The sequence below is a fragment of the Sciurus vulgaris genome (assembly GCF_902686455.1).
Source record: "Sciurus vulgaris genome assembly, chromosome: 2".
Lineage (NCBI taxonomy): Eukaryota > Metazoa > Chordata > Mammalia > Rodentia > Sciuridae > Sciurus > Sciurus vulgaris.
The window spans coordinates 115225916-115249500 of record NC_136462.1 but is presented as its reverse complement, the minus strand read 5'-3'; the positions used below and the strand labels follow the sequence as shown (position 1 = coordinate 115249500).

Here is a 23585-nt window from a genome sequence, read left to right as displayed (position 1 = left end):
CTTCCCCTCCACACTGCCCACCAGGTCCCAGCTTCTGCCAGGAAGAAGTGCCTCCCCCAGCGTCTTTGTTTGTTCCCCTTCCTCCACAGGCTAGTTGTGGGTGCCCCTTTGGAAACCAATGGCCAGCAGAAGACAGGAGATGTATACAAGTGTCCTGTGATCCAGGGGAACTGCACCAAGCTCAACCTGGGTAAGTGTGGCCACTGTCTCTTCACAAAGAGGCCAGGCCTCGTCCAGTGTGGAGCAGGCTCTGATGCACATCCGTGCTTAGTCAACTGGCTCCTCCCAGCTGCCCCGCAAGTTCACCCAGTTGACATCACTGTCCCCAGATTACAGGTGAGGAAGCCAAAGCCAGAGGAGGAAGCAAGTTCCCCATAGTCACATAGCCTATCAGAGCCAGATGGGGTTCAAAGCCAGGCTCCAGTGTCTGGGGCTGTGGCTCTTTGAGTTTCCTTTCCCAGCAGGAGAAAACCATTTCCTGTCTTCTTTCTGATTTTGAAATACTAATAGCAGTAGCTGGCATTCAGGGATCTTGGCTAATGCTCACCATGTGCGGGCACTTTAAGGTATTTGGACTCACTTAATCCCCACAACACCCACATGAGATGTCACTATTCAGCAGATAACAGGATGATGGCACTTGAAGTGAGGCACCTGTCCGGCAACATCCAGTGAGTACGTTGCAGGGCTGGGATGCCAGTCCACCATCTTTGACTGTGATGACCACTGAACAACTCTGCCTTTCTGAACGAAGCCTTTTCCTCACTGAAGGGCTCTCAGGCCTATTCCGGAGCAGGAGGATGGGAGATGCCGGGAGCAGCCATAGCCTCCCAAGTCCTCAAAATCCACCAGGGTGCTCGTGTGTGCCCTCACGTGCGTCCACTAAAGCACTTCCATCTTGTCCTGAAGGTCAGACCAGACTGGCCCTGGCTCTGCCCTCAGAAGGGGCAGCTCCTGGGAACTGAGAAGCTGCAGCTCTCAGGACCAGCCTTCCCCAGGGCCAGGATGCTGGGTCTCCCTGTCTTCCTCTTCCAGGAGGTACCTCTGCCCTAGAGCATCACGTGGTGGCCCTGGGGGTGGAGGACAGGGGCTCAGCAGGGCCTGCAGGAGGAAATGGCAGAGGTTGGAGGGATTCACAGATGAACAAAGAGGCAGCGTCCATCCGAGGGAAAGCCCAAGAATCAAGAACGCAGATCCCCAGGGTGGCCAGCTGCCTGTCACATGGTGCTGGAGGCTCCTGCTGTCCACATCTGCCTCAGCGCCATGGGTGGGAAGTTCAAAACCTAGCTCTTCAGTGAGTAAACAGTGGAGGGGGAGGGGACCTGGCTGGCCACCTGCGGTCTGGCCATCACCACCTAGAGCACAGGCTTCTGAAGCAGGCCCAGGTGGGCTTCCCCATCCAGCTGTGCGATCTCTTTGCTGTTAGGCCCAGGGAGTTCACATCCTCTCTCTGAGTCTCGATTTGCTCATGTGTAAAGTGGGAAGGATGAACTCAGCCACCCAGAAGGTCTGTTCCAGCTCCATTCTTTTTTATTTTTTATTTTTATTTTTTCCCCAGAGCTGGGGATCAAACCCAGGGCCTCACATATGCTAGGCAAGCACTCTACCATCGAACTCCATCCCAGCTCCTCCGCCCCTCTACCTTTAATGACTATTAATAGATACCAAGCACTATGCTATTAGGATAGCTAGTTATTGGGATGCAGCAGGGAACAAGAAGCCAAGGACTCTGCTGGGAGGGGACAATGCATAAACAGACAAATTTCAAAGCAGGACAATTTCAGATGGAACAAATGCTGTACAATAAGTCAGGAAGTGGTCATGCAGGGAAGGCCTATCTCAGCAGATAATATTTGAGCAAAGACCAGACAATGAGAAGGAGTAAGATGGCAATGAAGTATTCCAGACAGAGGGAGAGCAAGTGCAAAGGCCCTGAGGTAGAAATGAGTTTGCTCCATTGGAGAATGTGAAAAAAGGCCAGGTGGTTAGCACAGAGGGAACAAGGGAGGTGGTGGGAGAGGTGGACGTTACTCAGGCACTGAGCAAAGCTCCTGGGACAGGCGGGGTATGGGCATGGAACCAATCATTTTGTTCTGCCTATTGCTCTGGCTTCCAATATGAACCCATTTTCCTCCAGAGAGAGGAAGAGACATAAAACCCTGGAAAAAAAATTCTGAGCTGGGGCAGGAGCCCAGAGGTAGTGGGTAACAAAGTGAGTTGGGACAGAGGAAAACTGTCTTCATTTGAAGAATGGTTCTCTCTCTCCTGCTGAGAAAAAAATGCAGAGCGGGAAGACCATCTGCCAGTTTGTCCCCACAGTGGAAAACCAAGGCGAGGACGCCTGAGTCCTGGGTGTCCTACGCCTCTCCAGGCCCCGGGCTCTGCTAAGCCAGGAATGTTCTTTCTCCTCTCTCCGGGGGAGGCTCAGTGGCTGTCAACATTCACGTCAGTGTGAGCGAGTATCTCTCTTGGCAGCTCTCCTTCAACACCTGGATGAAGTCAGGGTCTTCGCGAGGGACAGGGTGGAGGAGGGGACCTGACGCTGGAAGGCAGACCACATGAAAGGAGGGGCTTCTGCCTGGGGACTCACCAGACCTGCTGAGGAGGGCACCACGCTCTCCATTTGCAGAGGAGCAGGAGGACGCAGGACAGCACAGGAGACGTTCTCACATGCCCCTCTGCCCCTCCCAGGGCCACTTCAGCATGGACTTCAGTCCCAGGCAGAGGAAGGAAAGAAGGCAGCCAGGGGAGCGACCAAGCCCCTCAGTAAATGGAGGGTGGACTCCTCCTGGCTGGCTGGGGCGGAGGTTCCCTAGTTAGATCTTGAAGCCTCCTCTGCAGCCCCCACTGCTACCATGAGGCCATTAGATAGGGAATAAACGTGACATCCTAGGGTCTAGGTTCAAGTCCCCAACTCTATTTACCAGTGAGTGACCCTTCGAAAGCCCCTAACCCTTTCTATACCTTGACTTCCTTGTCTGTAAGATGGTCATGGTGCCACCTGGACCCCCAGGACAAGAGGAGGTCCTAGGCGGGCAGGTGTGGGCAGAGCTTGTGAGTGCCCAGGCACCTCAGAACACCAGCACTACGCCTCTCATTTTCTCCCTGGCCTGTTTGCACAGGCAAAGCCAAAACTAATCCCAGTCAGTCAGCACAGCCAAGGGGGCTGGATTTGATTTCCTGAGAAGTCTTCCTGAAAACTGAGGGAGACCAAAGGGAAGAAATAACAAAACTGCAGCCCCCTCCCTCTGGCCACGGAGCAGTCACGTGTCTGCCTTTCCGGCCCCCACTAATGCCCACCCCTGGGGCCTGCCTTGCCAGTCCTTGCTGACCTGTGACCCTGGACACCAGGCCACCTCTTTATGCCTCCAGTCACCCATAAAGCAGAATGCAAACTGGTCTGAGTGGGGTGTCCCAAAGCCCCCACACGGGGAAGACCCAGAGGACTGTCCCAGCTACAGGTCAGGACTGACATGGCCCAGTTCCCTGTCTGTCTTCCAGTCGAAGTGCTCACACAAACACACACACCACACACTTCTGGGGGTTCAGAGCTCATTTTTATCCCCTTCAGTGACTTGATGGAATGATCCAGAAAACCTTAACTGATGTAACTGTTTTGTGGTTCTAATTTACCACAGCCAACCCTCTCCCTATACCAGTGGGCCAATATCCCTGTCCCCAAATATGGCTCTTGGCAGCCAACCACAAAGCAATGTTCTGCAAGGCCTAGAAAGCTCTAGAAGGCTCCTGTCGAGTTGTCCTCGGGAGAGGGAATCTGTTCATCACCATCTGTCAGTTTGGTGGATGAGCAGAGAAGGGGGCCCTGAAAGAGCAGCACCAAAACTGGCAAGCGTCAGCGGAAGGAACTCTGCAGAGAAGAAGGGGCCTCAGTGGGTGCCAAGGAGTGTTTGGGGTGGGACACAGGGGACATTGGGGCCCAGTCAGATGACTGGCAGACGAGAAGGCCTAGACTAGAAGAAGGCTCTGCTGTGGGCTCAGTATGTGAACCTGAACTATTGCTTGGCCTCTCGGAGACCCAGTTGACATATCTGTGGGACCTGTGAGGAAGGAATGAGACCATATCCGGGGAGCAAGGGAACCCAGGCACCTCAGGGAACAGCAGCGGCGGCAGCAGCAGCTCTGGGCAGAGGGTGGGCAGGAGCAGGCAGCAGGCTGAGCATCTCCCTCCTCCCCAGGAAGGGTCACCCTGTCCAACGTGTCCGAGCGGAAGGACAACATGCGCCTCGGCCTGAGCCTCGCCACCAACCCCAAGGACAACAGCTTCCTGGTAAGAGCCACCAGCCCCGCAGTGCTGTCCAGCCCTTCCTGCCCACCCAGACCCACTACGTGGGGTGGAAGAGGCAGGGGCTGAAAGTCCTCACACCCCAGCTGCTCCTCGCACACATTCACCGGCCCCCAGCCCACCCCTGGCCTCCCCACCTGTGCACAGCAGGAGGAGGCCCCTCACAAGCTCTGGCCTTTCTGGGTGTCTGAGTTGTACGTTTGGAGGGGACAGTTCAGGTAGGAAAAAGGATCGAGCCCTTTGTGTGCACACCCATGGTAGAAGAGCAGCCAGAAAAGGAACAAGAATAAATACAGCCAACGCTGTGACGGGCACCATCTCATTCCTTGGGAAGTCAGTTTCCTGGGGCAGAGGCCCAATTTCTCCCCCACAGCCGCGTTCGATAAAAGAAACAAGACATGTCACACAACCTAAGACTTTGTAGGGAAACCAGAAACGAGGAGACAGATTCCCTGCCACCCAGGGAAGGGATAAGGAGTGGCAGGCCATCTGGACATCTGGGATTGAATGTAGAAGGCTGGGGGAGGTTCCTGTTTGGATTTTACAGGCAGGTCTTTGCAAAGAAGAAAGAAAGGAGGTGTCTGGGCTTCAGGGGTGAAAATGCTCGTTCGATTAAACAATTTTTTGGGCACCTAGTGTGTCCTGGGCCTGATGCAGGGTACTGGGGACTCCAGCCATGTACAGCCACGTTCCAGCTCCTGGCTGGCTGGGAAAGAGACGGTAAACAAGTAATGCATAAGATGCTGGGGACAGAAAGACAGCAGTGGGCCATCCTGGAGGTGTCCCCCTGCCCAGGGAGCTCACACCAGCTCTGCCTACAGTCAGGGAGCTCAGTGGCATAATTGATGGGCACACCAGCTCCCTGCCACCACATTGCCATGGGTATGGGTGATGTTTGGTGTTCAAACCAGGATCCTTCTGGGCCCGATAGTCCCTGCGTGAGGAGATTTTGGAGAAAAATTAGCCCAGAAAGTTCAACAAAAAGCACCACCCACTCTTAAATGGAAGGGCTGTGTCGCTCTTTGTTCTTGTCCATAGTCCATTTCTGCTGGCAGATGAAGCATCTCAGTGTATGTGCATGCCAAGGTCCTTCACTGTCCCCAACCACAGGCAAAGCAGGACCCCAGCCCGTCCACACACTCGTCCTTCAGGGCCTTTGTCTCCACTCTCTTGTCCGCCTGAGCTCCTTGTCACATTTTACTAACTTGATTTCACTTACTTGCAAGTTCCAGGCCAGCCTGGGTAACTTAATGAGACCTTGTCTCAAAATAAAATATAAAAAAGGGCTGGGGATGTAGTTCAATGGAAGAGCACCCCTGGGTTTAATCCCCAGTACCACAAAGAGAAACTAAAAATCAAAAAATGCCAACTTTTTATTAATCATTCACTTATCCATTCTTTGAGTCACTCATCAGTCCAACCCCTGCCAATCATCCACCCCTCTATTCATCTATTCATTCATCAAATCATTCATCTACATATCTGTCTACACCTCAGTTCAGCCACTCATCCTTCCATCGGGTCATCCATTCTTCCATCCATCCCTTCCAGCCTCCATCCATCATCCACCCACCATTATATATATACCCATTCATTCACCATCCATCCATCATCAGCCCACCTATTCATCCATCATCTTTCTATCTATCCATCCATCCTCACATTCTTTATTTCCTCCTTTATTCCAAAATAATTTACAGCAGCTTCAATAAAAAACACAGATAAATCGTAACCTTTAAGATGTAGGTTTAAAAAGAAAGGTAATTAAAGAAATGGTTTGGGAGAACAATTCCTCCCCTAAACCAAAGGAAATTACAGCACAAAATTGAGCCTGGGGTGTCCTGACAGCAGGAAAAAGATGGAGGCATGGAACTGAACTTTCATCTTTAACAAGCCTGCCTCTGAAAGAGACTCATCACTCAGTCCTTCAAGAAGAGTCTGACGTCAGTGCTTTTGGTTGCAAATTATATAGAAATAGCAGAGACCTTTTTTTTAACTTTCCCTAGTAAGAGCATGGGAGGGGTGGCCAGGCCACCGTGTGCAGCAGACAAGCCCTACGCTGCACTGGCACTCCTGGTGTTACAGGGACCCAGTCCTGGAAGTTTGCCCAGTAAGGATCATCTGGTGGTCTCTGCAGATAGAGGATTTTGTCTAGTGACCCTTGAAGTGTCCACTCCCATGACTGAATGGTTTCCTCAGATCCTGTGTGGTGGTGGGGTGGGCAGGTGGGGGAAGAAAAGTCATAACCCAAATAACAAAATGGAGAATGGGGTCTTGAAAACACAACAAAGGAAGACTCCAAGACTAGCAGGTCCCCATCACCCCAAAACAAAAGGAACTGGTGTACATTGCAGCAAGAGAAAGCCCAGTGAGACTTGACGAAGGCCCTCTCACCCCTGGGACAACCACACTCTGAATGAGGATGTCTGTCTCGGTCCCGGAGGCTGGAGATGAACCCTGGGCCGTGGGGCCTGGACCTGCTCCGCCACCCCCACTGACTGGGACCTGCACTGTACTTCTCAGGCCTGCAGCCCCCTCTGGTCTCACGAGTGTGGAAGCTCCTACTACACCACAGGGATGTGTTCACGAGTCAACTCCAATTTCCGGTTCTCCAAGACCGTGGCCCCCGCTCTCCAAAGTAAGTGGCTTCAGATCTGCAGATGGGCTGAGCTGGGGGCAGTCTGGGGAGGCTCGGGGCTCTGGCAGTGCTATCCTGGCTATAGAGCAACATTTGCATTCTAGTTCCACCCTGTCCCAGCCCTTGGGATGACCTAGGGTGAGGTCCCCTGGTTGGGCCTCTGTGGGATCTTGACCCTGGTCCCCCCTCCCCTTCAGTGTGATGGTGGGAGCAAAAGAACTAAGATTGTGACTACAGTCCTGGCATCAAGGGCGCCTCACTGAAAAAACCCTGCTCGTGGGAGGGGCTTCCAGGTCCATGTGCAGCAGACAAGCCCTACGCTGCCACAGTGCTCCTGGTGTTGAGCGATGCCGTAGACCAGCAGGTGGAGGGCCACAGAGAAGAGAAAGGTCCTTGGCAATGGTGACGCTGGGGCCATGCTCCTGGGCATCTGGGAGTTCAGCACCGCTTGCCCAGAGCCTCGTAGAAAACCAACCTTCCCCTCATTCCCCAACCACCAAGAAACCTGGGGACTGGTGCACACCCCAGAAAGCCCAGACGCCTTGGCTCTGAGCCTTACTGTTTCCTCTGCGCTGGATGCCCTCACCCAAGCAGCTGCTGCTGTTTTATGCTGTTTTATGGAGGGTGAGGGGATTAGCACCTCAGGCTTGCCGCCAGCCTCCCTCCAAACAATGGGGCCAGTCAGAGGTAGAAAGATGGGGCCTGGGGGAGGGAGGAGAAGGAAGCGTCAGTCTAACAGGGGCAGGCTGGTGAGTGGTCCTCTTAGGGCAATGAGGAGGCATGGGCACAAGAGGGCAGGAAAGGTAGTGCCAGAGCACAGGAAGAGGCCCGAGGTCAGAACACATGGGTTTCCACTGGGAACATCATTTCCCTAGAACCGCTATTCTCTGCAAGCGGAAATATGACCATCCCAGCCCCTTCGAGCCTCCCATAGCAGAAGCCTCCTGGCTGGCCAGCCAGCAGCACTGCCCTGACAGCATCGAATACAGATGCAGGGCACCCCATGTAGATTCTAATTCAGTAGGTCTGCAATAGGCCCTGGGAGAGACAGAGAGGGAGAAAGAGAGAAATAGAGGAAGGCGTGCAGGAGAAGCTCCCCGAGAGAGTGCTCAGTAAAGTTCAGAAGAACCACAGACCAAAGCCACATTCTTCCCAAGGTGTCTTTTTAAAAAGTTGAAATTGTAAGGAAAAAAGCAGTGATAATACATGCATTCTAATAATAAAACTACTTTAAAAATAAAAGAAACTTAATCCCTCCCAGGATATCATAAACTCCAAATCAAGGCGTTTAGTCTAGTCTCCCTCCATGGCTGCCAGCACCAGGCAGAGTTCTGGCCTATCAGGTGCTCAGTCCAAATGTGTTGAGCTCAACCAAACTGGAAAAAGACATCTCTGTCTGCTCGGTCAGGCCAGAAGTGTCAAGTCACTGCCAGCTGAACACAGCGTGCAAGTGGCAAGGTGTTGAGCCTCCCGGTCACCCAACGTTTGCCAAGTGCTCCATCAAACCCAGAGCCCCAAGAGGCACCTGGGCTGGAACCCACCACCTTCCTCTACCTAGGAGCACGGCGTTCAACAGCACGCTTCCACCACGCAACGTCGCCGGGAATGGCCAACACACAAAACATTCCTGGCATTGTTGTAAGGTAGACTTTCTAACCGTGTGAAAGTTCCCCGGTGAAAATAAGCAGATGCCCAGATACAATGTGCATGCAATATTCCAAAGTAACCCTGGCCATTGGCAAACGTTGCTTAGATTTTAAGTGTTTTTTAAAAACATTTGTTATGGTGCCCATGTTTTATTCACTTTCTTTGTTGATTTTTTGTTATTCCCTTCAATTTGGTATTAATGTGAAAAAACTATAAAGCAAGCTTTGTGTTCAGAGGCAGAGTAAAGGCTGAGAGCTTGACCAGATGATGTCACGGCCACATTAACTCAATGGTTTACTTTAAAAAATAAATAAATAAAGATAGAATCAGCTAAGATTTATTGAGCTTTGTGCCCAGCCTATTAGAAGCATCTTGTTAACTCCTCATGGCAACTGCTATTTATTTTTATGCCTCTTTTAGAGCCGACAAAACTGATGCTGAGAGGTTAAGTGATTATCCACAGGTCACACAGCTAGTGAATGGCAAGACCAGGAGTCAGAATCACCAGGCGTCAGAATCCACACTCCTAGCTGTTACACCATACCTCCTCCCGAAAAGTGAAATCCGTGGGCTAGGGATGTAGCTCAGTTGGTATAAGGCCCTGGGTTCAATCCCTAGCACCACCAAAAATAAATAAATAAACAAATAAAAGTGAAATCCACTCATTCGGACTGCCAGCTATAAAAACCAGCTGCCTGTTACAGTGAAGCAAATGATAAGAGTCCCTCATTTGGGCAGGACCGGCTGCCTCGGAAGCATTAACCAATTGGCAGTGGTGAGTTCCTAATGAAGAGTAGATGTGGTCAGGCTTCTTTTAAGTTTTGTTCAAACAGCCCACAGAGTGGCAGAACGGAGACAGGAATTCCCAGATTCATCACTCATGTTCCCCAAATGCGCTGAGCCCAAGGGTGCTCCCCAGTCCAGCAAATGACACACAGGCAACAATCAATGACTCTGTCATCCTCTGAACCATCATCCAGAAAATCAGAGATGTGCAGACCCTGGCTTCTTGGCTAGTCATGACCCTATCCCCACTTCCCAGGGTGCCAGACCTACATGGACATCGTCATTGTCCTGGACGGCTCCAACAGCATCTACCCCTGGGTGGAGGTTCAGCACTTTCTCATTAACATCCTGAAGAAATTTTATATTGGTCCAGGGCAGATCCAGGTGAGTCTCTGGGGCTCTTTCCTCCTCTGAACAGAACCCTCTGAGCCCATTGGTCATGCTGCCTGGGGGTGTCAAGTAGTACCTTCACATACACTAAGGAGGTGCACAGGAAACCTTGGCCAGTCAGCACTGGGTCCCTGCAGCCCAGGATGCCAATCCCCAGTGAGCACATCAAGGGACAGTTTGGGGAAGGCCGCTCTTCACAGATCAAACACTGTCTTCTGGGTAGACCCCACCTATGAAGATGTCTGACCAGAAAGGTTGGAAGGTTGAGCAGGTACCAGAACCCTACAGAGCAAGGGTGGGGAACATTGGAATTGATTTTGGAGAGATGATTGGAAGGAGTAATAGCCGTCAGGTCATATTTGAAATGCTGTCTGGCTCAAGATGGGGTATTTATTCCTATTATTTTGACTGAACAAGGATCAGTGGATAGAAGTTATGAGATGGTAGATGTCAAGTCACTCAGAAATTATGTGTAATAAGTAGAGCTGTTGAAAAGAGAGTGGACTTTCTCACAGAAGAGTGGTTCCCCACCACTGTAAGAGCCACTCTTAGGACATCCAAGTGAATGTCCACCATTTGAAGGGCACTTGCTCCAAGTAAACTCTGTGGGCCATCCAACAGCAATGTTTATCATTTGATCTCTACTATAGTCATTAGGGTTTCTTTGTTTTGTTTTATTTTGTTTTTCATTTCTGAGCTACTTATGTTGTCTCTATTGTATCACCCTTGGGGATGCAAGAACCTCTTCCTTTCCAGTTTTAGAAATCTTAATTTTAGAGTTTAGAAAAAACACCAAGGCCCTCCACTACCACCCCTGCTCCTGATAACTTAGACAGCCATGCTGTGCCAGACTTTTGTCTTCCTAAGGAAGACACATCATCAGTCCATCAGGCCTTTCCTTAGATCATAAGATGCTCTTCCTCTATATGTACCCCAACTTGTCCCACTGAGCCATTGTTCATTCCTGGAATGATGAAAAACCTGCTTCCCCTGGGCTGTAATGACATTTTGGGAAGGATGATCTCTCACTCCCAAATCCTCACAAGGGAAAGACCACTCCTGGGGACTCTTGCCACCAGAGGTCTAAGTTTCAGGGGCCAAGATGTTCCTTCACCCTCTCCTCTGACTTGCAGGTTGGAGTTGTGCAGTATGGAGAAGATGTGGTCCATGAATTTCACCTCAATGACTACAGGTCTGTAAAGGATGTAGTGGAAGCTGCCAGCCACATTGAGCAGAGAGGAGGAACAGAGACTCGGACTGCATTTGGCATTGAATTTGCTCGGTAAAAAAAAAAAATCTATTTTTTTTAAATCTCAAATGCTGTCCCAGATATCTATCACTATTGAACACTATTTAATCCCTTGAAGCAATGATTCATTAATTTCCCCCAAAGTTCTGGGGCTTGACTGCACTCAGCTGGTCAGTTCTCTTGGGTTCTCTCCATGGTTGCAGTGTTAGTCTGGTGTGAGCTGAAACTTATCATCTGAAGGTTCAACTTGATGGAACATCTAAGATGGAATGCATGGGTGGATGGCAGTTGCTGATCTTTGGCTGGGAGGTCAGCAGGAGCCAGTGACCTAAACACCCACACACGGCCATGTGGTTCCATAAGAGTAGAATCTCTCTGTGGAATGTTTGTCATTTGTTGTCACACAATGGAAGGTGAAGAACAGAGTTAAATTTAATATCTTAAGATTACAGAGTAATGAGACTAGTTCCTTAAAATCACATCAGAACTCATTTATCCAAATGAGGGCTGCCTGTAGACACTGTCCACATAGAGGACCACAGGCTCATTCCAGGAAGACTGGCATTGCTCAAAACATTGTGCTTACCCAGTGCAATTAGCCAGTTTTAAAAGCAATCCCCCAAGATCTCTTGAGCCATGGCTTAGACTTCTAAGATGATTATGTCTAAGCCACTTAGATTTGAACTGTCTGAATTTCACACCTATGAATGTGAGTTCCACTACATTTGTTAAGACCACAATTCCAATATATAGTCCCACCTCATTTAGGGTTAGTGATGTGTTTCATAGAATTGCACAAGAGCTACTTAGTCATCTCATGATTTCATGTGGTCAAAAATGTAAGATTTTTCCAACTTCACAACTTTTTATGATTAAGTTGCTGCTCAACCAATATTTTTCTGTATGCTGATAAAATTTCTCTCATGCTCACTTTTCCTACTCCATGGGAAGATGGCTCTGACTCATCCTCACAAGGAATGGGCCATTTTGCTGCTTTGCCATCACTGGGGTGGGACCAGAGACTCCCAGCAGGCCCTGGTGAAATGGCCAGGCAACGCAGAGAGCCAGTGACCACCAGCTATCACTTTCCCAGTGTGGCATTGACTTATTTGAGGATGAAGCCACTGTTTTGGTCTCCTTTTGCAGTCTACCAACCTCAGGTCAAAGACTTGTGTGTGACTCACGAGGCAGTTTGAAGCTTTAGTAACTGAGGAGCACTCCTGGGGTTGCAATTTCACCTCCACTGAAGTATGAAATTCATATCTTCCGGCCAAATTACAGCTGGTGCCTTTTAAGATTAAAGGTTTTTTCTGCCCCTCAGTTGGTTATTCATAATGAGGGTTTTTTTTCTTTTTTCTTCCCCCCACCCCCAGCCCCCCATATGCCTACTAAAGGACAAAGACTCAGGCTATGGACTTGAGGGGCTATAAAGATGGTAACCTGCAGCCCTTAGCCTTGGCAGCTCCCAGCCCAACAGAGGAGCTCTAACCAATGTCAACCCTAATCCTATCTCAGGATGCAGAGAGACTGTCCCTCAGGGAGGCCCGTCAGGGTGGACAGGAAAGGTTTCCTGAGAAGTGGCCTTGGGATGGACACCTGAAGCTGTTGAGGGAGCTGGCCAAGAGATAGCAGGGAGGGGAGCAGCCCACGGCTCAGCACTGCACCTCCCAGGGTCAGAGATCACACAAGGCAGGTCACACAGGCCTGGTGGGCCTTTGTCAGGACGAGGGCTTTTCCTGAGAGAGACAAGAACCAGGGCAGATTCTGAGCAAACCAGAAACATGATATGAGCTAAATTTCTGTGGGTCACTCTGGTTTCTAGTTGGGTGGATCCTGTTGTGACTATACAGTTCTTACTGCTCTCAAGGAATTTGTAATCTCATTTACAGAGGAACAAATCCAAGTCCCTTTACCCAACCCAAAAATCATCATTTAAAATCTGATGATTCATGCTGATATTCATACTACTACAGATTCACAGAGACATTCACACTATTCTGCTATATGGAAATATGATCCTGAAGTTTTTCTTGGCTCTCAATGTAATAAAACCTGCTATTCTCCTGTCATAATTTTCTGCCAGATTTTATTCCTAGGCCTGGCCCTTCACTGAGGTCATAGAAACATCTAGAATCTCCTTTGGGAGGAGAGCAGAGTTCTCCCTTCACTAGGTTGAGCAGTCTCATCATGCGGAAGTGGGCTTCTGTGGCCCTTGGGTCAACAGCTTATACTAAAATTAAAGGGGATTTTTGTAAGTCAGTATGTCCAGAATAACATACAGCTACAAAGAGAACAGCAGATGGTTTTCCCTCTTCACTGGCAGCTTGAAAAAGTTCTGAACTAACTTAGTCCAGGTTTGGTGAATTTCTAAACATCAAAATCACATGCAAAAGCTCATCAGCTTGTCATGTAACAAGTTATCTCTGCTAACCCAAAGCCTTCTGGTCTTCAACCTGTCATTACAGAGCTTAAACCTGAGGGCTGTCCTTCCTGCCTGGCAGGGGGTCAGACCCATGAGGAATCACTGCTGAGTCTACAAGTGACATTTATTTTTATATCCTAATTGGAAAATGTTACCTGCTGGGCCAGATTCTTGGCAAGACCATATGTGTACTCAGAACATCATGGTGTAAAGGAGGGTTGGTCACAGAGGCACTGAGAGCCAGATTTTCAGGTTTTGTAGACCGAGTGCCAGCTGTCAGAGCCCCTTTGCCACACTGGGTGTGAGTGGACCAGCCCTACTGTCCCCTGGGCTGGAGGGCCCAACAGGTGAGCCAAGGTCGTGCTCCAGGCACTGAAAATTAAAGAGAATTATTTTCAATCTGATATTTAATATTTCCCAAAATAGAATCAAAGCAGTCCTCTTGGGGAAGTCAGAACTCTGTGGGGCTTCCTTGTAGGTATTCTTGGGGTCAATGGTTTAGAAGGTGAACCGCCCTGGCCCCTCATCCCTTCAGTCCTTAGGAAAGTGGGACACAATGCAGTATGTTCAGTAGAACTTTTAAAAATTACTGATGCCCAGGCCAGGCTCCTGGAGAATCTGAACTTATGGGTCTGAGTGGAACCTGGGCATCAATATTTCTTTAAAAACTCACCCCAAGAAATTCTTGGGTCTTCAATCCATTAACTTAGCTCCCTAAAGCCCACCACCTGCCAACTTCCTTCCCATGTCCTCTTTATGCCTTCTACCTCCCCAAAACAATAAGATCGGGCCCCCAGAGGATCTTTTTAAAATCACTTTTTTAAAATATGGAGATCTGAGACCAACCTAAGCAGTTGGTTAAAGAATAACCTGGGAATTAAGATCCATCCTCTTCTTTGGTACAAGGTCTAATGGACTTGGAGTGTTGTGCTGCCCCCGGGGAACCGGCTGTAGCTTCTGTGGCTGTCCCTGGAGGAGCGTGACATCTTCTTCATCCCCACTACCTCCCTGTGCTCGGGTTCCAGATCAGAAGCTTTCCAGAAAGGTGGAAGGAAAGGGGCCAAGAAGGTGATGATCGTCATCACAGATGGGGAGTCTCATGACAGCCCGGACCTGGAGAAGGTCATCCAGCAAAGTGAGAGGGACAACGTGACCAGATATGCTGTGGCTGTAAGTCCCGTCCCTGCCCAGGGCTGCTGGCTACCTCTCAGAGGAACTCCCAGGGGCTGGTTTCTGAGAAGCAGCCTACCAAGTGTCCAGGCTTTCAAAAGAACAAGTCGAGAATCTTCTTTAGCACTGCTCAGGCCTATCCACAACAGTTGTGGGCTTGGTTTTTCATTCCTTTGCCAGGAAGCTTCAGAAACCTCAAAAACTAGGAAATAGCTCAAGCGTTCCAGCTCCCAGAATCCTAGCTTAGCACAGGGGTCTCAGCTTGCCTCTAGAAGAGCATCTGTTCCAAAACACAAACAGCACCTGGAGGAAAGCTCAGGGCTACCAAAGTCCTGGCATCAGCCCATCCCGAAGCCCTGGGTCATGGTCCCTGAGGCATGTGGGAGTCTGTGCTATGTCCTGGTTTGTCGTCCCTGCCCCTGTTCCTGGCAGGTCCTGGGCTACTACAACCGCAGGGGGATCAATCCAGAAACTTTTCTAAATGAAATAAAATACATCGCCAGCGACCCTGATGACAAGCACTTCTTCAACGTCACTGACGAGGCAGCCCTGAAGGACATTGTTGATGCCCTGGGGGACAGGATCTTCAGCCTGGAAGGTGAGCCTTGCCAACCAAGAGGGGCTACACACACCAGGTTTACATCAGACAAACTCCACAGGGAAATTCAATTGCACAAAATGGAATGACTTACTTAGCAAGAGTTCTTGCTTAATTAAAAAAAAAAAATGGAGAGCAATTGAGCGTTGTTCCATTCTGGATGCAAAGCTATGCACTTTGTGAGCAACTCGGAAAGATGGTTTTTCTGGTATTCTCCACACTTGACTGCTGAGAACACTGAAACTCAGAGCAGTTAAGTGACATGCCAGAGATCCCACACTAGGGACAGTGGCGGCTTGTGAACTAATGTTGCCAGGTTTAGCAATATGAAATGCAATATTTGTGACAGACTTACACTAAAATATTATGCATTGTTTATCTGAAGTTCAAATTTATCTGGACACCCTATATTTCACCTGGCAGCCCTAGTTTGGACCCTGCTGTGCCTGACTCCATAGCCTGGAACATTTGGTCCCTCTGTGCCACTGTGTCCTGCTCCACCAAAAGCAGTCTTTGCAGGGATTCTTCATATTGCCCCCTCCTGATGACTTAAACTTCATTTTTTATTTGCACAGATCCCACTTGCACAGTCTATTGCTGTAGTGGGTCCTTCCAACACTGGGCTTTGGGCATAGGGGAGACATCTGCAGCGCATTGGAAATGATGAGCTGCACAAAGAGAACAAAATGGCCCCAGAAACAAAGATGAATGGATACAAAGCACAAATATGGGCTTTGACACCCACAGCAGGACTGAAATATCCAAATCAGTGTGTCTTTCTCCTCAAAGCAGCCACCTTGAGTGATAAGCACATAGTTCCAATGATGTGTTTGGGAAGCCCACTGAGGAGCAGGGCCCTGGGCACCCTGTGTACGTCCACAGTGGTGACGTGTCTCTCTCCTGAGGGTGGAGATGATGTTTAGGAACCATCCAATGGCATCCAGAAACAAATCTGGTGAATAATAGGAACAAACAAAGCGAGAAATTCCATTTCTTGTCAACCAGGTACACTGTTTGCACACACTATTTATTGATTCCCCCTGTTTTAACAGTCATTTATAGTCTGTGGATGCAATATGACTCGTCGCAAGCCCTTTTCAGAAGGAATGGCTACTCACCCACAGCCATCTGGAAGGTGCTCAGCACACCTCAGGATGCAGGGTATTGATGAGGGCAGGTGATGCAGACAGCACCATGGGCCTCAGCCTCGAGCCTTTCTCAAAAGTGAACCCCCAGTTCCTAAAATGTCCCCTGAGAAATTGGAACTGTGAATCAAGCACCATTGGTGCTAAGCAGAGAGGTGTGGTGCTAACATCCTTCTGTCCCCTGTTTCAGGAACCAACAAGAACGAGACCTCCTTTGGGCTGGAGATGTCACAGACAGGCTTCTCCTCACATGTGGTAGAGGTACGGGTGACAGCGGCCTCCCTCCATCTCTCCAGTGCCTATTCTTATCCTTCCCAGCTCTCAAGGTGTGTCTTCCCACTTTCCATGAGCTGTCTCAGCCTCTCTTTCCTGGGTTCTCTCTGCCTCCCAGAGTCCTCTGTGGGTGCAAAAGGGAAGCCAAGGACTTCAACCTACCTACATTGTTGCAAGCCCTCTTCAGAAGCAAGTGGACTACACCTAATAGTCAACTTGCCCACCTGGAAAATTCTGCAGAGGGTTCTGGAGACACTGCCCTCTGCAACCAAGGACCCCATTCAGTCCACAGAGCCCTGTGCAAAAACTAGGCCAGGTGACAAAGCCAATTGCACATGCCCACATGGATCCCGCTCCGAGCAGGTTCTGCATGGGCTGGCAGAGTTCCCAGGTGGGCCTGGCCCCCCAAAGAGGAGGCATAAGATGCCACAAGCAGCCTGTGGTGCCTGGAGCTGTCTCGGGCCCTCGCTCACGCTCTATATGCTTCACTTGGTGCTGGTTCATAGATGGGGCTGAAACTGCCCTAGATGGCCAGAGGGACAGAGTGTCAATATCTTTGAGACACTTCATAAACTGCAACAGTTTACGGGGGAACAGACCCACTATGATTTGAACAGGCAAGCATGTGTACTCGCGTGCTGCTTGGGCAGGCACTGCCTCCCAATTTGCCAGAAAAGTCCTGCTGGTCCATGCTGGTTACCTATTCATCATCCCACCAAATTCTCTTAACTCCTCTATGGTTCCTGGTGCCACATTTACAGATAAAGACATTGAGTCTTGAAGAGGTTAAGTGATCTGCTGAAGTAAAGTTGGTGGGAATTAGTCACACTGCACCCTCTCCACCCAGCTGCTGCTCCATGAGAGAGCAGGGCATCTCAGGGGGTCTGAGTCGGAAATCCCAGATTGGAGGGGAGCAGACACGCACACAACGCGCAGCAGGCAGATGGGTGGAAACATGACTCACGCTCTGATTTTCCTGAGCTGCCTCTGGACAGCCTCATGCCCACTGTCCTGAATATGGCAAGATACAGTGTAACTGTCCTGTCAGGATAGCAGCCCTGTTACACATGACAGCACAGCAAACTTTTCCAGGAAAGTCCTGCACCCCATTTCATGCTCAGAAGAGCCCTGCAGGGTCTGCAGGTGGCAATAGCTATGCTGTTTTTTTTAAGTGGTTGGATCCACCAATCTTCTCAGTGCCTTCTTGCGCTGGCCTGATGCTGGGTATGACAGAGGCAGAGGAGGAGCCCTGCCCTCCAGGAGCTCACCAACCAGGTCAGGCAGTGAGTCCTGGTCTCCTGAGTCTGGGGTCAAGGCTGATTAGAAAATACATTAAGGAAATGAAATTCAATTAAATACAACCAACATTTGTCAAACACAAAGTAGAAAAAAAAAGTGAAAGTGAATCTTGCCACCAAAAGTCGAATTCAAACAGTCCAAAACAGCAGTCTTAACTTTGAGAATAGGATGAAAGAAACTGCAGGTATTCCCTTGGTGAAAGCATACAAGTCCAGGTCCTTGGAGCCTCTGTAAAGAGCCCTGCTCCACGGGGCAGCCAGACACGCACACCTAACGCCCACCAGGGCAGGGGTCAGGCTCTTACAGAAGGAGAGGCCTAGGCTGGGGCAGGGATGGCCAGGGAAGGATGGGCAAGGGGCCACACTTGAATGGGCCCCAAGAGGACAAGGATTTCAGCAGCCATGGGTGGGGTAGGGGAGCAGAGATAATTGTGCACACAAGCCTAGGAGGAGTCTGGGCACAGACTAGGACCCATCATCTCCTGTGTCCCTCTATGGCCATTTCCTGAGCATCTTCCTGTGGGGGCAGCAGGGAGGGGGCCTCTGAAGATAGAGACTAGGGCAGCAGCCCACTGCCCACTGGGGAGAAAGACTTAAGTAACAGGTTCATTCTCTGGCATCTAGTGCTGTGACCTATATATGTACAGGTCTCAGGGACCAGGGAGGCTCAGCTGGGTTTCAGGGATTCAGAGAGTCACACTGAGCCCTGAAAATGGCCTAAGCAGCCCAGTGTGTCCAGTGCTTGCAGGACTAGCAGGTTCCCCAACTATTTGGAGAGGGAGGGCCAGGCAAGGAGACCCAGGAGCTCAGAACTCCAGCTCATTATGCAGGTTAGTCAAGGTCATGACTGCCCTGTGCAGCTCCTAGATATGCTGCACAGTTTTTCTGTTCCCAGAGTGACCCAGTTGCTTCTCCCCACACATCCCTATTCTTTTACCATCTCTGACACCGGGGTCTTGTTTCTGTGTGACAGTCTTCTGGAAGTTTTAAAGAGAATGATTACGTTTGGATCTGAGACTCTTCAGTATTAGGGGGATGTAAGAGAACCTCCAAATCCAAAGGGAATGATATGTTGGTGATGGGTCCACTGTGACTGGACATTAAGTTGCCCTTTCAGAGCACAGAGGTCTGTCAAGCCCACTGATGTCGTCATGATTAGCCATGACCATCCTGTCCCCAGGAGCCCAGTGACTCGGCTCTCAGTTAAGCTGCTTTGGGGACTGGGAGTAATGGGTCCTGTCTTTAAGCTTGACCCTGAGTGGATCCTGAGCCAGAGGAGGTCCATGTTCTGAACAAGTCCTTTCTCCAGAAGTGGGTCACAGATGGCCTCCAACAGCTGCTGCCTGAAAATGTGCTGAAGGTGTCTGAGCCTCTCTGAGCCTGTTCAGTTCAGTTAGAAGGAAAGGGCCCAGCCCTGGGGAAGGGCCCAGTATACATCCTCAGTGGGCAGAAGAAAGGCCCAGCCCCTCATCACCTGGCTTGCTGCCATCTTATCTAGCATGGAAACCAGTCTGCGAGGCTAAAAGCAATAACAGAAAGCAGGACCAGAGCCCAGGGTAGAGAGGAGATCTCAAGACATCACCCAGACCATACAATATTACATCCCAGACTGATGGCAGAAGACCAGAGCCGCAGGGACACCCAGGGAGCCAGAAACTCTAGTCTTGAATTATGAAAAGGAGAGAGAATATTCCAAAAATCACCCTCAGGAAAGCTAGCTATGGATTCCTGGTCAAACTTTAGAATAGATTTTTAAGCCAATGGTTCCATTAACATCGGGAAATGACTGCAAAGGCCACCAAGAGCTGGAATGGTTCTTCGGTGCTTGCTGCCTCTGAGGTGGTGACCTCCTTGGCAGCTGGGTAATCAAGCAGGAACTGCACAATTCTCCCAGAAGGCTTGTAGAAGGACCCTACCTCCAAAGGGGGAGTGAACTCAAGAGTCCATACCCCCAGGGCCTTGAGGAAAGACCCGAGGGAGGAGGGGGACCATAGAGAACCGGTGCCCTTGGTGGGGAAGGGGCATGAGTGCCCAGGGGAGGAGTTTCACATGGACCCTCCTGCCCTGGAGTCCTTACATCTGTGCCTAACACCGAAAGTTTGCAAAGAAACCAGTTTAATTAGCGTGGATCTTATCTACACAAAAACCCTGGCCACTCACCAAGATGGGAAGAGGATGTCTTTTTCTATCACCTAAGAATGAGGTCTCCTATCCTCCCAGGTTCAGTCCTGCTAAGATGTGAAGGAGGCCAAGGTCCTGAGCCTCCCCCACTCCACATGAGTTACCCCACCACCCTCCAGCCTCCAGCCTGTGCCCTTCCCACAGGCCTCCTGGGGTTGTGGGCTGGCCAGCCAAGGTCACTGCTGTTACCAAATGCTCTTAGTGGTTGGAGCCTGAACAGTGTAATCTTAAATGTAGGGTTTGCATTTGAACTAGTTTTCCAATCTAATTCAATTAAAAATGAGAGAAGTTGATCCATAATGATTACTAAAGGGTTGATGCTGCTGGGGCTGGAGACTCTCCTGAAAGGCCCTATCAAGTGGACTCACCCCTGCCAACTGGAGCAGTCAGTTAGGCCTGTCCCCTTATCATGGTGTCAGGGAGGAAGACTGCCCTCTGGGGGTCTCCCAGCAGGCCTCCACACAGAGCAGCTACCCCGCCTGCTCCACAGCCTCACAAAAACCAAGAAAAGCTGGAAGGAAGAACTGCTGGCATCTTCATCTGAATGCCATTACTGCCTGGTTGCACGGCTCAGGCAGAACTTTTAACCTCCTGAACTCCAGCCTTCGAGATGTCCGAGGAGTATTCCTGGAAATGAATCTTGAGACTTGGAACTGAAGTCTTCATTTTGAGACCTACTGATAAATCAGTTGGGGTTTTCTTAAACTACCATTCCTAACTCCTCTGTGTGCCCACCCCCTCCCTCAGTTAGTCAACGTCTCCTGGGACCCCTAAAATAGCCTATCCTTGCCTCCCTGGGCACTTCGCACCCACCACCGCAGTGGCTAACTTGACTGTGAGATCAGATTCTTTTCTGGGCCCCTGCCTCCCCGGGATATGCCATGTGGACAATGAATGAATGAGAAGAGCTACCAGGTACCAGTACTTCTTGGCTGCCAAGCACTGTGCTGAGAGAGAAAGAAAGGCAGAGACAGGCTTACCCAAGGTCACACGGCTAGAAGCTCTGCAGCTGAAGATGGGACCCAGGAATGTCTGACCCCAGAGTCCGTGCTCTAACCACTAGGCCAGGGAGTCTCAGTCTTGACCCAGGAGACATTCTGTGTTGGATAATGAGCAGACACCCTCACCCCAAGCTTTGGTGACCAAAAACATCTCTAAGAATTGCCACATATCACCCAGGGAAGCCATACTGCCTGCCCTAGACTATGCTGGCTCCAGTGCCAGGGTTGTGGCCCAACCCCAGCTTGGAAGCTGGACTGGGTGGAACACAGAGTTTGGGGAGACATGGTCAGGGAGCACCTACCTGGACTGGGAAGGCAAGACTGAGGCAGAGGCAAGTCAGAGGAGTTAAGAGGTGGCTGGCAGGACCTGACAGGGTGCCACAGACACTCCAGGAGGTCCAGTTACAATAACCTGCAGCCCTCAGGTCTCCCAACAGTTGCCCAACCTGCAACCTGCCCCACAGAGCACCAGCCAGCTAAGGCCACCTAGAGACACCTGATATTATCTCATATAAATCTGGGGTGCTGGGAGGTCATAAATCAGGCCTGCAGAGGATAGGACGCTGGTCTTCCCTGGAATGCTCTGCTATTTGGCTCCTAGCTGACGCACATGGCTGGCTTCCCCCATCGAGGTTCTGGCCCTTTTTACCTTTTTTTTTTTTTTTTCTTTTGCACTACTTGTCCAGACTCAAAATGACTGGGCTTCTCCCCACTAGAAGAAGATCATGACATGCTGAGTTTTGCTTTGGTGGTCTTCGCACGCCCACTCTCCCAGTGCCCCTGTGCTCAGAGGGGCTTTCCCTGTCCCCAGCAAATCCACTCTCAGAAAAAGGTCCCCCACTGAGACCCCCAAACTCACCTACTGCCAAGGTTACAAGGGCACAAGGCAAGAGGCTAAGAGTGATCAGCTGGCCAGGGCCCCCAAATCCAGAAGCACCAGTGGAATTCCCAAACTCTACTCTGCACCGTGTCAAAATGGCCCTGCCAGTACCTCACAGGGGCTCCTTGCCATCTGCAAAATCAAAAATTCATCTTCAGCTGGGCACAGTGATACATGCCTGTAATCCCAGAGGCTCAGGAGGCTGAGGCAGGAGGATCACAAGTTCAAAGCCAGCCTCAGCAAAAGTGAGGCCCTAAACAACTCAGTGAGACCCTGCCTCTAAATAAAATACCAAAAAAGGGCTGGGGAGGTGGCTCAGTGGTTAAGTGCCCCTGGGTTCAATATCCAGTACCAAAAAATAATAATAATAATTCATCTTCAAAGCCCTCTCCATGAAACCAAGAAGCCTGTTCTGCAGTTAAGAACTTGAGCAGTAGGGGGAGAAAGGGAGGGAGGGAGGGAGGGAGGGAGGAAGGAGGGAAGGAAGGAAGGAAGGAAGGAAGGAAGGAAGGAAGGAAGGAAGGAAGGAAGGAAGGAAGGAAGGAAGGAAGGAAGGAAGGAAGGAAGAAGGACCCCAACAGTGCTCCACAGTGGGGAGCAGGAGGAAAACAGGAGTAGGTCTCCCCAGGGCTTGGAGAAACACATGGACATTTTTCTCCCCGGCCCAACCCACCTGTCTGGTCCCAGCCCTGCCTTTCTGACTTGCTGTATGACCTTGGGCAAGTTCCTTCCCCTGTTGGAACCTCAGCCTCTGGTTTGTCAAGTGCAGATAATGAACAGTCTGTCCCCTCACAAAGTCTCTGTGAGCCCAAATTGGTGGTTGGATGAGAAAGTACTCTGCAAAGAAGGGAGCACACCCCAGCGTGAGGAATGTTGGCAGTGACTGTGGACCGCGAGAATCCGAGTCCACAGCCCGTCCTGGTCCCCGCAGACTGTCAGAGCCTCCCAGGCGAGGCTGGAGCAGAGCTGGAGGAAGAAGGCTAATTAGAAAGTGCAGTGTGAACACCACCAAGCACTGGCTCGCCGGAGACCAGCTTATTTATAGCTGTAAAAACATTCTGTCTGAACAGTCAGCTCCACTTCTAGGAGCTGGCATTTTTTAACCCTTGGGTAAGACAACTTTCCTCTTTAAAGCTAAGGGGGGCCTTGAGCCCAGCCAACCTGCAGGCCTTAGAGAGGGCTCAGTGGGACAGAAAGGTACCCCACCACTGTGCTTTAAAAGCCCAAAGCCGGGAAACAGGCAAGCCACTCCCACCCCAAATCACCAAGGAAACCCAGGACAGTGGCTCTCCCCTGCCTGGCCACCCTCCTCAGGCCCCCCAGGGGCCTGGTAACTTTCACTCTTTTCAAGTCCTCTAGTCCCGTGGGTTGTTTACGCTGGGGAGCTGGTAGGGTACGGGGGCAGCCCAGAGAGTGAGTGGACTCAGTACTGGCGAGATGACCCTGGAGTCAGAAACACACTAATGACCCCTCTGGGAGCCAGAGCTTCCTGTCCTCCTGCCCAGGCCTTGCAACTTCCAATTGTCCTGCAGTGGGTGGGCAGACCAAGACCCTCCAAGACTTGAGAGATAAGCTCTAGTCTTCAAATCATGGTGTGGCCCTGG

At 50.5% G+C, this 23585-nt stretch overlaps 1 protein-coding gene across 1 annotated transcript in view; it reads left to right on the top strand.

Moving 5' to 3' along the window:
* ITGA11 (integrin subunit alpha 11) overlaps positions 1-23585 on the top strand; it is a 110003-nt gene that overhangs the window by 53736 nt on the left and 32682 nt on the right. Inside the window, exons 3-10 of the mRNA XM_079129577.1 lie at positions 90-190; positions 4197-4288; positions 6827-6941; positions 9631-9758; positions 10898-11046; positions 14461-14605; positions 15038-15203; positions 16539-16609. Coding sequence (XP_078985703.1) covers positions 90-190; positions 4197-4288; positions 6827-6941; positions 9631-9758; positions 10898-11046; positions 14461-14605; positions 15038-15203; positions 16539-16609 — 967 coding nt within the window. The remainder of the gene's footprint in view (positions 1-89; positions 191-4196; positions 4289-6826; positions 6942-9630; positions 9759-10897; positions 11047-14460; positions 14606-15037; positions 15204-16538; positions 16610-23585) is intronic.